At 35.8% G+C, this 17,425-nt stretch overlaps 1 protein-coding gene across 1 annotated transcript; it reads right to left on the bottom strand.

Moving 5' to 3' along the window:
* Positions 1-15,375: 15,375 nt before the first annotated feature.
* OSM34 (osmotin 34) lies at positions 15,376-16,337 on the bottom strand. Its single transcript, XM_078583903.1, has one exon. It carries the CDS (start codon positions 16,214-16,216, stop codon positions 15,548-15,550), a length of 669 nt encoding a protein of 222 aa, XP_078440029.1. The 5' UTR covers positions 16,217-16,337; the 3' UTR covers positions 15,376-15,547.
* Between the last annotated feature and the right edge of the window lie 1,088 nt (positions 16,338-17,425).

Raw genomic sequence — 17,425 nt, 5'->3', positions numbered from 1 at the left:
TCCACACATTCATCCACCAGAGAGACTGCATTGACAATATCTGCGGTTGTAGGTGTCATCGTGTTGTTGAATGCGCACCTAGAAAAATCAATTATGTACTTTGCAAACTATACTGGCACCTTGACAGAAGTGGCACGTCTCTCGATGCTAGCGGCTATAATCCAAACGGCGTCAAAGCTGTCGATGTATACATTCATGCTAAAGCACAACATAGTCGTAAATGTTGCCGCTATGATGTACCCAGCAGTGAAATTAGCGTCAACGGATCGTTTGCAGCACACCGTCATCTCGAGCTATGTGCGCCATCTACTTCAAACAATGGCAGACCGAGGAACTGGTAGTCTATCCCAATTTGGTTGCATAGAAACATTACCGACACCATGTCTCTCTAGTGATATTTTCTCACAAGGTTTGAAGCTCTACATGACGCATGATCTAGATTAGGGGCCTGCTTGTTCTACGACAGAGCTGGACGACTACATATATGGTACTTCGTAGCAAACGACGGACGCATTATCATGGTGGAAGGAAACTGGAGAATGGCAGTTCCCACAAATGGCGAAGATCGCAAAACAGTTTCTTTCGGTTTCGCCAACCTCCGCCCCAGAAGAGAGACTATTCTCCGCTGGACAGGCCGTGGTTACATACAACAGGCACAAGCTGAACGCAGAGAGCATCGAGGTATTGACAACAATGAAGTGTTGGTTGCCGCCGTACAAAACAAAACAAAGGGCTCGCAGTTGTACAACCGACGAAGATTTATGGGACGACCAACTTCTGCCATCAAGGTAAAGTGCCATATCTTTCTAATGCCTCTTATCTTTTTTTAAGCTAAATAAATGAACACATTTTTGCAGATTTCTGGAACCCGAGTAGTGTTGTACGAGAGCATGGACCGATGGAACCACAGAGAAGACACATGTTAGTTAATTACTGGGGATGTTTTATTCTTGCAAGGTTGTGCACAACCTAATTATGAAACATATTTATTCCAAGATGTTGGAATTTGACCCATAACTTTTATATTTAATTAATGAAAAAATCATGTTCTCAGGATTATTAAAATTTGAAACTCACCAAGAATATGAATCAGTTAGTATTTATAAAAAGTTAATCATGAGATGAAAAAACCTGACGACAAACTTGATAATGTGTTAAGTTATTTCAAAAAAATATAAATATATGACGAAGACTATTTATATTAATATTTGCATATTGGAATAACTCTACTCTAATTGAAATGTCAGGTTTAAGAAGTTAATTGAATGTTAAATAATGTTGAGATGAATCACGGAATTCTCTAGTAGGTTATTGAATTTTTTGGGAATTTATTTGATAAATAGATAAATTGTTAAATAGAAAAAGAATAGAATTAAAAGGAAAATAGGAGTTAAAAGTAATTACTAAGGTCGGAGGGACTTTTCCTTTATTCTGTTTACAAACATACCCTTAAAATTAAATTAAGTTCAAAATAAAAAATGTTACCTTGTAACTTTAATGTTCCAATAATAAAAGAATTGAACCTAGTGGCTTGTAACGTTAATGTTCCAATAATCCAAAAACAGAAAAACTGCTGGCTTGTAACGCTAATGTTCCATAATAAAAAAAATGAACGCAGTATCTTGTAACGATAATGTTCCAATAATCCAAAAATAGAAAAACTGTTGGCTTGTAACGTGAATGTTCAATAATAAAAAAAATGAACCTAGTAGCTTCTAACGGTAATGTTCCAATAATTAAAAAATTAAACATATGGTCCAATCTTGCTTTTAAACTTATGGGTTAATTTAAACATGGATGATCTCTTTAATCAAAACTGTTGGCTTGTAACGTTAATGTTCCATAATCAAAAAATTGTACCTAGTAGGCTGTAACGTTAGTGTTACAATAATAAAAAAATTAAGCATAGGGTCAAATCTTGAGATTAAAATTATGGGTTAATTTTAAACTCCAAGTTGAGCATCAATGAACTAGGTCGATCCCTCTACCCTCAATGACCAAAGGTGAGCCCCGGAAGGTACTCGCGCTCGGCAATATCTCGTACTCTACTGCCTTACCTTGAAGGTTTAGCATACATAAAATATTCAGTGCTCATTATATAGCAATTTCATTTTTTCATATTTTCAATATGGGATAAACACATGTTTCATTCATGCGCAGGCCAGCGACCGCTTCAGCGGCGGCGCCATCGAGCGACGGCGCCAGCGAGCGGCGATGCCAGCAAGTGCCAGCGACCGCCAGCAGCATTAGGCGACCGCCAGCGACCAGCAGCAGCGGGCAGTCCACGCTGAGCCAACCGCCACTTGTTCGAACTTGTTTGATTTTGTTCGAACAGTTTGAACAAATGGAAAATTGAACACGAACGGACCAAAATGTTCGTTTGAAACTTTCGATCGAACACGAACGACGGGTCTGTTTGATCGAAAGATTCGAACAAAGCCGATCCGATCATTGTTCAGAGCATTGTTCATTCAAAACTTTCAATCAAGATTCGAACAATCTGATCCGATCCAATCCCCGATGCCAAGTCTCTCCCTCTCACTCTCTCGCTCTGTTTGTCTCTCTCTCTCTATATATATATATCTCTCTGTCTCCCTCTTTATCTCTCTATCTCTGTTTCTCCCTCTCACTCTCTCTATCTATCTATCTATCTATCTCTCTCTGTCCCCCTCTTTGTCTCTATATCTTTCTCTCTCTATCTCCGTCTCTCCCTCTCTCTCTCCCCTCTCTCTATATCCCTCTCTCTTCCTCTCCTCCCTCTATCTCACTCTCTCTTCCTCTCCTCCGTCTCTCTTCCTCACTCACTCTTCCCCCCTCTCTCTATCTCTTGTTGGGTTTTGAGACAAGATTCACACAACGAAGTAAAAATAAATTTAATTGAACCTTCAAAACAAAGTTGAAACATGTTGATCAAATCACCTGATGCACAGTTGAATTTGCTCATGTTTGTTCCTTAAATGATTTGTCACAAGGCGCATGAGTGTCCAGTCTCCATTTGTATTTATGTGGTTCTCAACACGGGGATCTCCATGTCATCTTCTATATCAGCATTGGCATTAATCTGGAAACATATACTCACTATCCTAGTCACATTGAGATGGAAGCAGGCTCAAGAAGAGGAGAGAAGAAGCGAGTGTTGATAACACATTAATTATTAGATTAATATCATGACTTTTATGTTAATTTGTATTCAAATGTATAATATGTTTTATGAATCTTAGAATGATTAAATCTATTTCGAGAACGAAATTCATTTTTTACTTTTCAATATTTTTTGCTATTTTAATGGAATTTTTCAACATAGTATTTGTAAAGAAATTAAGTTTCTAATTTGGGGTCTTTATTAAGAGAATTTTTTATTCTAAGAGATATACAACTTTAAACTGGAATATATACATTTAGTATTTTTTGAAATATAATATTTTTGAATTATTTTCAAAGGAATTTCTGAATTTTCTGGGTTTACCTTGGGCTTTGCCGTGTGTCGCAATCAGACTACATGGAATGACATGATCACCAACCGTGAGCTAACATTCCCAAATGAAGAACCACTGGATTACAGTGAAATTTGTTTTTGAAGACCCAAAAACCGGGGCATATGTGAGCATAATAAAATCCTAAAATTACAATCGCAATAAATGTGAATTTAAAGATAAAAAAGTATGAACATTCCCACTACAGTACATGGTCATACTTTTTTATATTTAAAACTACATTTATTGCAAGGAATCTGAGGATACGACTTTTATTGATAGGAATCTGATGCACAAAACATATATTGCAAGCTAAAACATATAAATTAATGTAAAATATTTAGAAAATGTGACGATTCTGAAACACATTGGTGATCTGATGCATGGATTCATGAGGAGAGATTAAAGTATAGCAACTTATAGTGATCCAACTTTGTAAAGTTATATCTGACAATCCAAAAGGAGTTTCGAGCTGAAATTTTAACAGAAGCTTTATATCTCTCTCCTTGTTGCATCAGTACACTTTGATCTATCCATGTAAGAAATTTATTGGAATTTCTCCTCCATTTTTAAGTCGAGTGAAATAAAGTAATTTTGAGATACATCGTTTTTCCTTGACATCCATCATTGATTAAAGTAAGAAGGTCAAAGAGAAGTGTAGGGGTTCTCGATTTTTAGAAATTGCCTTAATCCTTGTAGAATATATTGATCTGTAGTGAGTCTCATAGAACTTACACCATTATCATCTTCAAAACATCAATCCATATCGTCTATATCATATGTATGTGTCACCCATCCATATCTAATTTACCCATCATAAATATTCTCTACTCCCACATTGTCCTTAAATTAACATTTACACACATATTACGTGTATCTATCATTAATCATCCTTCCCATCTCATTGTATTTCGTATTTTATAAGACATCTATAATGAGCATTTAAAATGAGTTAAATATCTAATATGTAGAGGTGAACCTTGTAGGGTTCGATGCTTTGGTTCGCCCACGGAAATCACGTTTCCATGGATACAGAAGCATGGTCGATCGATTCTTAATCGATATTTAAAACAAAATACTGAGTACCTTTTGGGAAACTCATTCCACCCTAGACTTTGCTGCTTTGAGATTGTTCTGAAGCCGTTCACGCATCCGGCCTCTAGAAGTATCCGCGTGATCACTTAGCGTTTGGATCTCCATGTCTTCTTCTTCAACTCTTCTTGAAAATCTAGAAGATCTCCTCACTATGAAGACACTCTTCCTTGGATGAGTGGAGAAGAGAGTGGAGAAGGGGAGAGGCTCTCAAATTAGGCTTGCATGGATGCTTCAAATGAGACCCCTTTTCCTCTTCATATTTCACTTAAGGTTTTTTCTCAGAAACCGTACAAAGTAAAATATATCCACCAATGCCCTTATGACCTTGTGCATGTGACCCTCTAGGCCCATGTATCATTCTAGTTAATAACTTTAATGGCCCAATAACATTTATTGACCAACCTTATTAATTAACTATATCAATATATATATTAATTAAATAAGGATCGATTTAACCCAATCGATAGGTTAAGTTTCCAGCTCGTGGGGTGCCAAGCTACACCTCGTGCTCTAGAAGATATCGAGTAGTCTTGAACTCTCTCGTGGAACCTTTACCATCATCGATTACCGTATATGTATAATCCATCATCCGCGCGAGACTCTCGAACGACTTAGGGCATGGTTTATCATCAAACCCTAATCTATCATTTGATTAGTACTGATGCATGATGGGGATCATTGGAGAATGCCTTTGCCAATATCCTCACTACCCTGGCCAAGGATTTTTCTGCATCGTCTTCCTCGAGTCAATCTCCTCTTATATCAAGGGTGGATGATCCCATCTTTACCACTCAATCATCTCCGAAAGCTTCTTACTACATCAAATCTATAACTTATTTGAATCCCATGATTAGAGGCTCGTAAGTTGTGGTCAAAATGTACTTATCCATTCATGATATGTCCATGGTGTCTTAGGTTAATGGATCACTTAAACAACCATGACATGAATCAACCTGATTGATGTTTAGGTATAATACCATTAAGGGATTCATACGGATCAATTCAGTGAACTCTTTCTCCAAAGAGCACTCACTATCTCTCCTTAGTATCGCCACAATAATAGCCACAGGATCAGCTATACTTATCATATAAGTAGGATCAGCTAGTGCTACTCTATCCGGATAATTTGATGTCCGTCTCGAGTATCCATCGAATAGGAATATTTAGAATACATGTTAAAAGACCAGTGATCATTGTTTTATGATCTTATCATAATTCACTAAGTCATTGTATGTATTCATGGACTTCATTATAAACATCACACGGAATAATAATGAACGTAAATATTTTATTCAATGAACTTAAATAAACATGGTACTGTGATTGGCTTGACGGCCACATAATATCCATCAAACCTTGCTCATCATTAGTTATTGATAAAATGGTACCCCGTTTATGAGTTTGCCAAACTCCCAAGAATAAACTTGAATGATCATTTATTAATTAGGACTTTTACTTTTTATAGTCACATAAATTTTCAAAAAACCTCTATAAATATATCATCCGAATGCAAAAACCCTATGCATGTGACTCTCTAGTGCATTGTACCACTCTACTAAGCATTTACATTGCCCCAAAATTATTATTTGGTTAACCCAATTATTTAATTATGCATAATACATAGATTAAGTAATAAGATACTAATTTAACATAATCGATGGGCTAAGTCTCATGGTGTGCCAACTACAGTGTGAATTTGATATGATACAAAGGATTTCATCAATTCTTTTAGAACTTCTCTATCATTAGGTGAACTATACTTATTATTCATCATTTCACAACACTCCTACAATGACTAAGGCTTGAATAATTATAAAACCATAATCTTTCATTCTAGGAGGCCCCAATGCATTGAAAAATCATTGGAAAACTCATTCTCCAACACATGTTGCGCCAATTACAGCATGTATTTGAGATGATACGAAGGTTTCATCAATTATTTATAGAACTTCTCTATCATTAGTTACTGTATACTTATAATTCATCATTTCACAACACTCCTATAATGAATAAGACTTGAATAATTGGGAAACCGTAATCTGTCATTCCACGTGGGGCCGATGCTTAAAAAATTATTGGAAAAATCATTGGTCATTATTTCCACAGGTTTGAATTTATCGCATTATCTTGCTTGAGTTTTCTCCTTTTTGACTATGGGTAGACAGTTCCATCTTGATTAAACAATAACTTTCACAAACTTCTTTATCCAAGAAAAGAGTTGTTGGAATCTTGTGACTCAAAACATGTAGGTCATAGGCAAAATAGAATTCTGCATCCACAATATGTCCTTGACATCTCACATTTAAGGACCACTTACAAAACCATGACATGAATCAGCCTAGTTGATAGTTAAGTATAAAAAAACATCTATGTATTTATACATATCAATTTAGTGAAATTGTTTCCTAAAAAAACCCACTAGCTCTCCCTAGAGTCTCCACAAAAATGATTATGCGATCAACCATTTGAGCATGATTAGGTAATGATATTCTATCAGGATATTTTGATGTCCTTCTCTCATATCTAAAGAATGAGAGTATTTAAGATACAAGATTAAATATATTTGACTATAGTACTACTATCTCATCACAATTCACTTTTGATTGCACATTTTCAAACTGTACATATATGTGTGGTTGCTTTGTAGGCCATATGGTTCCATTGTCTCTTTCCATCTCTCTTCTCTCTCACCCCTTTATAAACTCGTCCTATTTATTCCTCCCTCCCTCTCCTCCTCTCTCTTCCTATCTCTCTATCTCTCAAACTCAAACTCTTTCCTCTATCTCTCTGTGTTTATCTCCCGCTTTATCAGTGTTTATTTCCCTATCTATATATACATATATATATCTCCCTCTCCCTCTCTCCCTATCTACCTGTCTTATCCCCCAAATAAATACTTTAATTGGATCTCTATAATTTGTTTCTCATCAAATAGTGCAAGGCCTAAAATTCCATTATATTGACACTACAAATATCTTGCACATGTAAAATAGTGACTGATACCCGGTTCCATTGGATTGTTGCGTTTGATGTCTCTCACAGTTGAGTGTTGTGTATGTGATTCTATCTGATTGACACTTATAATATCTTTCACTTAAAAATAGGTTTCAGTCTGAGATTCTATAACATTAAAACTAAAGCTATATCTCTCTCACTTCAACTTTCGAGTCATAAACTCAACCATTTTATTATTGCTCATCTATTTATCTCACCCTAATTGTGTCTATACTACGTTTTGATATGGCATTGAATGGTCCATTTCCATCTCCAGTCAGAGATTTTTAATGCCTTCGTGGTTCTTTCTTCTTACTTCGAGCAGTAAAAGTATTTTAATTGGGACTTATACTCAATGGATGGTTTTATAAATATTTATCGCTACACACTATGTCAACATCATTAAACAAACAAATTATCACTAGATATTATCAATTAATGCTCACATTTTTTTCATTCATGTTATCACCTTATGTGATGTAGAATTAATACATCCCCTTTAGTTTCTTCTTTTCAATCACTTTTATGCCTCTTTGAGCTTGTTCTTAAATTTGGTATTTCCAAAGCAGATCTGGAGTCATTCAAACATGTAAATAATCTGCACTTAATGTACCCCAGAGATACCACAATAGGAAGTACCGAAATGTGCTTTGTTGGATGTAATTGTGAACCTTGATTCTCTCCAAATCACCTCCAAACTAACACTACCAACTTTTTTTACCAATTTATGACTCTAAAGTTAAAATTTAACATTGAATTCCTATCTCATTAATTTACCTAATATGTTTTTAGGTTCTCAAGTATTCTAATATCATTTCATCGCTAATGAAAATCTGAAAAAATAAATTTCTTTCGCTTAATTTTGTTCAAGATGGTGCTCTTATTCCCTTGATAAATAGCCTAAAAAATTATTGAGTCTATCTTCATGTTTCCCACCTCACAAAATATTTATCTCATTAAAAAAGAATGATCTCCAAATTCCTCACTCATGACTGTCTTCAATATTCTCATCCTTGCTTTTGTATTCTTTTATTCTTCCTATTAAGCCTAACTGAATGAAAATTAAAATAAAATCCCAAGAAGTATAAACCAAAAACTATTTTTTTGATAAATCATGCAAAAATAAATACTCGAGATGTTAACCATAGAATTAAGATAGTTATTGCCAGGTTAGAAATATCAAAGAGCTATACATATGATCAAGGTTTACCTTCTCCATTATAGAAAACAATTGACAAAACTCAGAGGAATTATATTGATATAATATTTTTAGAATGAGACCACAATGAAATTTTGGATGGAGTGAAACAAGTCTTCAAGTAATCGAGAGTGACAAGATAAAAAATAAAAGAATCACAAAATGAAACATTACTGCTTCGAGAAGATTAAATAAGTTAAAAAAGAAATGAGCAGTGTGCTAAAGACAAACACATCACTATCAAGACAAATCACAATTAGCTAATTCCTTACTATTGATCATTATTTTGCTATAATTAAAATTAGTGAGCTAAATCACAGTGAATATGTTGTGAAAAAAGATCATCATGTTGATTAGTTTGTTAATTGATATGTGATAACACCCTGATTTCGGTCTTTATTTCAAGCAAATCAGCACAATTTTATGCAGTTGACGAGATTAAAAGGGTTTGTTATCATATATTTACATGAAAATAATGTTTTCAAGTGATTTATGATTTTTCCTAAATTTCTTTTAATTTATGAATTATTAAGGGATTTATTTGAGCTTGAAATAATTATTTCTAAATGAAAATGGCAGGACCAATATTTAATTTCGAGATTTATTAGTATGGGGATGAATTACTGAATTTTCTAGAATTTTCTAGGATTTTTTTTAGGATGTTATTGGATTTTTCTGAGATTTATTTGAGGAAGAAATGCATTTTTATTAAGAAAAGGATATATCTATAAGGCAAAAATGACTATTAAATTTATTTTCAAACTGAGGGGCTTTTCGTAAATTTCAGTTGCAATTATGCCCTCAAAAACAGCTCTCGGTCGTGTATGCAGGCGTAAAGCTATTATTTAAATAGTTACAGGGTTTTATTGCAATTACTTAGTATTTTTTAATGGTTTTTATGAGAAATCGGAGGAGAGAGAATGCGCAAGGGACATATACACAATTATTTTTTGGGCGGCGTCAGGTGGAAATTTCAGTTTTTTAAGAAGGAATTGATTACAAAAGCACTAGAGAGGTTTTTCGGGCAATCGACGTGGCCTCATCGCGGCCATCGGATGAGAATCCGACGGCGCTTGATGAGGATCATCATCGGGAGGTAAGTTCACCGCCCGCATGGCGCGTACAACGCGCACGCACGGGCGGTGACGTGGCTTATGCAGATTCATCCGCGTTGTGAAAAACGGATTAGTAAGTTCATTTCTATTTGTACGACGTTGATTTATCTTAATATTTTCTCTTTGATTTTATTTTCGACAGGGGTTACGTGGCAGTCGCAGATTCAACCCGCCATTTGAATTTCAAATGTTGTCGGCCAATGAAAAAATTGACACATCATTGTGTGTTTTAAAATAAAATAATTAAATAAGTGGATTTAAATCCAATGGTTAAAATTGGTTTAAATTCATTTATTAATAACTTTTGATCCTGAAGTCCGATTGAGATGATTTTTTTATGGATTTTCTCATCTTGATCCCCTCTTTCTATCTGTATGTTGGATCATTCAGATCATGCCTACATTGATGGACAAAAATTAATTACTAATGAGAGGTAAAATGGTAATTTTACCATTTAACCTAAGTATAAAACCTGAATTTTGAGAAGAGGGGGTCATTCTAGATGGTGATCTATCACAGCAGCAAGACAGAGAGGAGCTCAAGCTTGGATCAACAAGTCTGGTACCTTTTTCTTCTTCGTATTTGTACTTTTAGAGTATTTTGGATGATGTTTTAGTTAAATTTCTTCTTCGTTCTTCTTGATCTTGGTCTGAACTTCTAAATCACTAGGCTTGAGCGAAATGTACAAGACGTTACTAAGATTGAGAGGAGAGATTGAGAGATTTACCTAGTTATTCCAAGTGCACACTAAAAACTAAAAAAAAACTTCAATTTCTCGGAGATTGAATTTCCCTTTTTATTATCTAATAGTGTAGTTATTTTTGAATTATCAAACCGACAAAACCAACCAAACCAATTCAAAATTTCCCTCTCAACCTCTCTAATTGACCCCTTTGACCCTTCTCTTTGGATCAAAGAAGCCAATTTAGAGCTCCCTATTTCTTCTATTCATCCCATCTCTTCTACCCCCCTTTCCAAATTTCTCATATAATTAGGGTGATTTGATCTTCATTGAAGATCAAGTTAACTCTAGTTACTGTCAAATTATTCAAGTGTATCATCAATTAAATTAACTTACTAGCTTCCCTTGGATGATACCTAATAAACTGAATTTTTGAGTGATTAAGATGCCTTAGTCACTGTCATTGTGAAATTCAGATTATGCAATTCAATTTATAAATTTACCCCAATACTTATATGTATAGTGTGAATATCAGGGATCGTTCAAGAGAGGCTTAGTAGGTAATGAGATGTTCAATCTGATTAGTGGACTTTGAGCTGAATTTGGGAGAGGAATATATAGAAGATAATAGGATTTCTTGATCTTGTCAAGAAGATCAAGAACCTCAGGATAGGGAAAAAGAAATTAGGATTGTATTTGTGAGAAATCTATTTAGGCTTCTTGATCTTGAAATCAAGATCAAGAAATCATAAATAGAGTAGGGACTAAGCTAATGTAAGTGGGAATGATAGGAGCCGATTCAATTTTCTCAAGAGTTTTAAGGAGCTGTCTAATTTTTAAATTAGAAGGAAATGAAAATCTATCTAATTTTTAGTTCGTTTTTGTTTTCAGGGCTCAATATTCATCTCAAGCAAAATCAGATCCGATTCCTAGAAAGGGCCAGAACATTTCGCCGAAGCCAAGGCGATTTAAAAGAATACAATCTAGAAATCAAGACCAGAAAATGCAATGAAATAAACTCAGAACCTTGTTTGATCCTAGAACTTCCTCCTCTGTCTGCTCACCTGTGGATGGAAGACTCCAGAATGGGCGGAGAGAAAATAAAAAAGGGTTTAAGTACCTTGGGTGGAAGGGTAAAGTCCTTTCCCGTTTTCCCTTGGTTGTCCCTTCATTACAAGAGTTCTAGAGATTTGCTGGAATTTCCATCGTTGGATTGAAAGTATATGAAGTGAACAACCCACAATCAAAATTTGAGCGTGATCCAACGGTGGAGTTGCGAGATATGAGGGTTTGAAGTGGGCTGTCTCCCCGTGTACCATTTTCTCTCTCCTCCGCCTCCTCGTGTTCTGTGCTTGTTTTGGCTCTTCTTTCTCCGAATTTTCCCTCCAAAATCATCCAATCTCCTGCTGAAACCTATCATCTAAAATATTTTGACTCAAATAAGCCTTTTGTCAAATGTATAAATATATTTTGATATCAAAATGTCCTGGAAGAATACCCAAAGAAAATCAGAAAAATCATATACTCACTAAATTAACTTCATTTTGATTTAGTGCTCAATAAGTGGTTCTAATGCAGATAAATGATAATTCCATATGAGAATATGCATTTAAATCACCTTAATACCCCCAGATAACACATATTAATATCATTTTACAACTGAATTTGTGTGTTATCAATACCCTTTACTTATCACTACACATCTTAAGTAGGGTTTTTATAAATTTTATTGTATGAGCTGAAATTGACAATGACAAGGGATTAAAATTTAGTAAAATTTTGCCCCAATTTTTGGCTTATCAATTGGCGCCGTTGCTGGGGAAGCAACGCTAAGGAAATTTAATTGGTTTTCATTTTTATCAATTGTGTGCTTTGAAATTGAGTTCAAAATATTTTTTATTTTATTTTCTTTGAAGTACTTATTTTTAATGTAATATATCGTCTTGCACTGAATTTTACTTTCAATTTTGGATTGAAGTGCTTAGAAAGTGCTACTTATTGAGCTAAAATATTATTGCAACACGTTGTATTTTCTAATAGACAACTATTTCTAGGCATATGAAGCAACCGTGTCTTACTATTATGGGCATAATTCTCGTTACCATGAGTTGCATGAAAATTATCACCATGATGATTTATACTGTGAAGGTGCACAATCTGAATATTTTAATGATTATAGAGACTCGTTGAATTATGGTGAACATTTAGAATATGTCATCAATCCTCATATGTCTGACTATGACCATTCATACGAGGCATTCCACAATTTTCATGAGCATTCATATTATCCTAAATCTATTGAGGCAACAATCCCTAAATTTTCCGTTCATTATAACCATAATCATGGCTTCCACACTCATATCATGCCCCCTTTGGAATATCAGCACCATGAGTGGGGGCAAACACCATCATTAGGACTTTCTTCTACAAGTTCATTCCAATCTACTCCATCTTCATTTTCCAAAGAGAAGCATGTGTTTGTTAATGAATTTGAAATGATTCAAAAGAAAATTTCTCAGATTGATGATTCTGAAGAGAGTGACCAGTTTATGATGAATTATTTTCTTGAATATGAGGATGTTTTCAAACATGAATGTATTTCCAAAATGATTCTAATTCATAATATGATTAGAGGATTTCCTAAAACAAATGATTTTTATGAAAGATGGTGTACATGTTAATGGGTAAAGAAATATTAAGATCAAGAGTTAGGAAATTATATGTTTATTGTAAAAATATCACAATAATCAAATGAGTACTAAACAAGGACGTGGAAATGGACAAAAAAGGGTTGAGTCAAATTAGATAGACATGTAGGTAGATAGATATCGTGATATGGTATGCATTAAAATATAACATATGACAGAAATCATGAACACGGTATAATGATATGATAAAAATAAGAATGAAATAATATTAGTAATCTCATCATAGTATGTCATGAAGTTTAAATGCAGGATGAGCATATAGGTCGACCGTTTTAGTTGAGAGCTCGAGCCAATCAACAAGATACGAAGTAAATGTAATCTATGAACACCCCTGTAACCAATAACAATATATCATTTTAAATGTAAATATAACCTATTATTTTAAGAGTTTATGATAATATATAAATTATTTTCCTCAATAGATTGACAGAGGTTTTTTATCTTCCATTCCTCTTTTCCCCCCCCCCCCAAATTCTCATCAGGAATGATCACTTCTTCTCATTAACAATTAAAAACAGAATACCCCACTGGGGCTTTCTCCATATACTTTGTTTTAACCCTATATCCAGCCTTGATTTAAACATTTAACTAACAAAATAACATTGAATATCTAATTACAAAGTTCAATCGAATGACTTATGAAAACATGATAGTGATATCTTACTTTTAGAGTTCTTCATTTTACTTTGAATAAAAATACAATGTATGCATGTATATGATACATTAACTATTTGACTTGTCTATAGATGTTGAAGAAGATTCCACCAGAGGTTTTTCAAGAAGATTTAGGCTCTTAAAAATATTTCTGGGAAAATATTAATACCTTGGCCTGGTATTTTATGCGAGAATATTTAACCTCTCTCCCACATTTAAATTTAAATACAACCATGAAGATATTTCTTGGATGATCCGAGGAAAAGGAAAACCAGTTGGAAGACGAGCACAATTTCATTAAAATTTCCAACACGATGTTTTGCAGATAATGCACTAACCGCAGTTCTGCCCTATGCTTTTCAACTCACCTTCATTTGAAAAGGTGCACGGTCATACCAAAGAAGTATATGCAATATACTACAAAAAGGTATAGACTAGAGAAATCATCCATCTGGATATCCAAGGATGTAGATAATCATCCATTGGTCAATAATATGAGGTGACACTCAAATAAAAAAAGAACAGATCCACCAGTTATAAATATCAAGTTATGAAGAGTAACATTAACTTCATTTGAAAAGGCACGAAGTCATGACAAAGAAAGATACTAAATATACAGCAAAATAAAGCATAGACAAGAGAAATCATCCATCTTGGTTTCCAAGGATGGAGATAATCACCCATTAGTCAATCACTCGAAGTATGTCTCACTCAAAATAAAAAAGAACAGATCGACTAATAATAAATATCAAGCTATAAAAAGTAACATTAACTTCATTTGAAAAGGCACGAAGTCCTACCAAAGAAAGATGTGAAGATAAGCTACAAAATACAATACAAACTAGAGAAATCATCCATCTTGGTTTCCAAGAACGAAGATAATCACCCATTAGCTGATCACACGATGGATGTATCACTCAAATAAAAAAAGGTAACATTTGGAATGGCACGAAGTCACACCTAAGAAAAACAAGACATACACTACAAAACAAAGTGTAAACTCGAGAAAATCATCAATCTCGGTTTCCAAGGGATGAAGAGAATCATCCATTAGCCAATCACACGACGGATGTATCACTCAAATAAAAAAAGCAACATTTGAAATGGCAAGAAGTCACACCTATGAAATATAAGAAATATACTACAAAACAAAGGGTAAACTAGAGAAATTATCCATCTCGGTCTCCAAGGGATGAAGAGAATCATCCATTAGCCAATCATACGACCGATGTATCACTCAAATAAAAATAAAAAGCACCATTTGAAAAGGCACGAAGTCACACCTAATTAATATAAGAAATATACTACAAAATATAGTGTAAACTAGAGAAATCGTCCATCTTGGTCTCCAAGGGGTGAAGAGAATCATCCATTAGCCAATCAAACCATGGATGTATCACTCAAATAAATAAAAAAAACAGCATTTGAAACGGCAAGAAGTCACACTTGAGAAATATACAACAAAACAAAGTGTAAACTAGAGAAAATCATCCATCTTGGTCTCCAAGGGTTGAAGAGAACCATCCATTAGCCAATCACAAAAAAAAGACAGACCCACTAGTAACACAAGGACTTGTAAAAGCAAAATCGCTTCTTTATTGAACCCAAGTGATGGACCAAGAAGGCGGTCAAGGACAGAAGACGACCCTATAATCGCCCCCTCCGGGGCAAGTGAAGGTGCTGGTGGCATCATCCTTGGGATAGCTATAAGCGTCAGGGCACCTCTCCTTGAAGAACCGGGAGAAGTAAGTCGGCCCACATCGCCCAGAATTACAGCAAAACGCGTCCGTCTTGAACACGTTGCAAGGGTCTCTGCAGCCCCCCGGCGCTCTCAGCTCGCCCGGGCACTGCCCGTTGATATCCGCGCTGCACCGCACTCCCCTGCAACCCCCCGAGACGGGGCTCAACTCCATTCCCACGTTGAACCCGTCCACCAACGATATATCGAAGAAGTCCAGGTTCATGTACTGGTTCAGCGCGAACTCCGCCAGCGAGTTCGGCGCCTGCCCGTAATTTCTGCACTCCAGCACCCCGTTGCAGTCGCCGGTCTGGCACCGACCGCGCCCGGCCCCGTCGAAGGTGCATCCCGTGCGAGCCCACACGCGCCCACCGGCCGTGCCTGGGTTCACGTTCAGCGCCCAAGTCTGGCCCGGGTCCAGCCGCCGGCCCCCCCCCGGCACGGCCGCGGCCCAGACCGTGAACGGGCAGCGGTTCGTTATCGTGAACGTCGCCGCGCTTGTTCGCGCGACGAACAGCGAGAACAACAGTAGGAGTAAGCAGGAAGAGTTCTCCGCCATGGTTTTGATATCTCCTTCCTTGCACTGTCGAGCCCGTCTTTATAGCCTTGATCTCTGACCATTTTGTAGTCAGAGCATCGCCGCAGGTGTGCTGAAATATACAAAGATAGTTTCTTTGGTGTATCTATCAGCACACCTTTGGCAAGCATAGATGGTAGAAAAAATTAAGAGAGCCTTCCTTGTCTTGATCTTCTTTTTGTTTGACTTGTCCTGATTTCAGCTGTCTTCATTGACCCATTCTCTATCTCTCTTAAAATTTCTATCTGCCCTTTGCTCTACCATCTGTGCTTGCCAAAGGTGTGCTGATAGATACAGAGCCTTCCTTGTCTTGATCTTCTTCGTTTGACTTGTTCTGATTTCAGCTGTCTTCATTGACCCATTCTCTCTCTCCTAATTTCTATCTTCTCCATTCTGTCCGTAAGTCTGTATCTTATCGGCATATTTGTTTGTATGGGCCGGAGCTAAAGGAAATGGGTCATCATATGGCCCACCTAGTTTCAACGGACCATGACAAAAGAAGACGGGCTTTGAAATGACCTCCCTATTCTTGAAACTTCCAGTGGGACAGAGAAAAATTTTCCTTTTTTTCTGCAAAAAAATGCAGAAAATATTTCTAAAGGGTCACTATTTGTGGCGGTTGTTCCAATCGCCGTTTGAAGATTTCGATCAGCAAAGACGGATTTGGTCTCTGCGAATGCGATCGGTCCACCCTTTCCTCCATTTTTATGTTTACTGTTGACTTGAATTCCCTAAAGAGGAATTGTAATCGTTCGTCCACTTGTTGATGGAAGATATCGAAAAGTTTTTTCTTCCTTTTCGATGTTATTTTTTTGCCCGTGATCTCCCTCTTTTATTCATTTGACTGATGTAATTTTGGGGGGAGATAAAACAGAAAGATTAACCGCTTAAAAATGAAACGAAATAACAAAATAAATCATCTTTATCGCGATTTTCTATTTATCCCACAGCGTTTTAAATAGATTCAAGTGCTCGGGTGCAATAAATTAAGAGATCAAACAATCTTTTCGACATCGAGGATTTCTTTATTCATGCGTGTGTTTAATGACAAATGATATCCATATTTTGTATAAGAACTACTACTCTATTCAATAATCTCTTCACAGATTTCCATGCACTAAAGTCACAGTAAAAAAATAGGCTCGAATGAATGCAGAAGAAATTTTGAGGGCTTCGATACAAACCGCACGT

The sequence above is a fragment of the Wolffia australiana genome, chromosome 12 (genome assembly GCF_029677425.1).
Source record: "Wolffia australiana isolate 7733 chromosome 12, ASM2967742v1".
In the NCBI taxonomy this organism is placed as follows: domain Eukaryota; kingdom Viridiplantae; phylum Streptophyta; class Magnoliopsida; order Alismatales; family Araceae; genus Wolffia; species Wolffia australiana.
The sequence above is the reverse complement of the archived record's forward strand: the minus strand, read 5'-3'. Positions and strand labels throughout refer to the sequence as shown.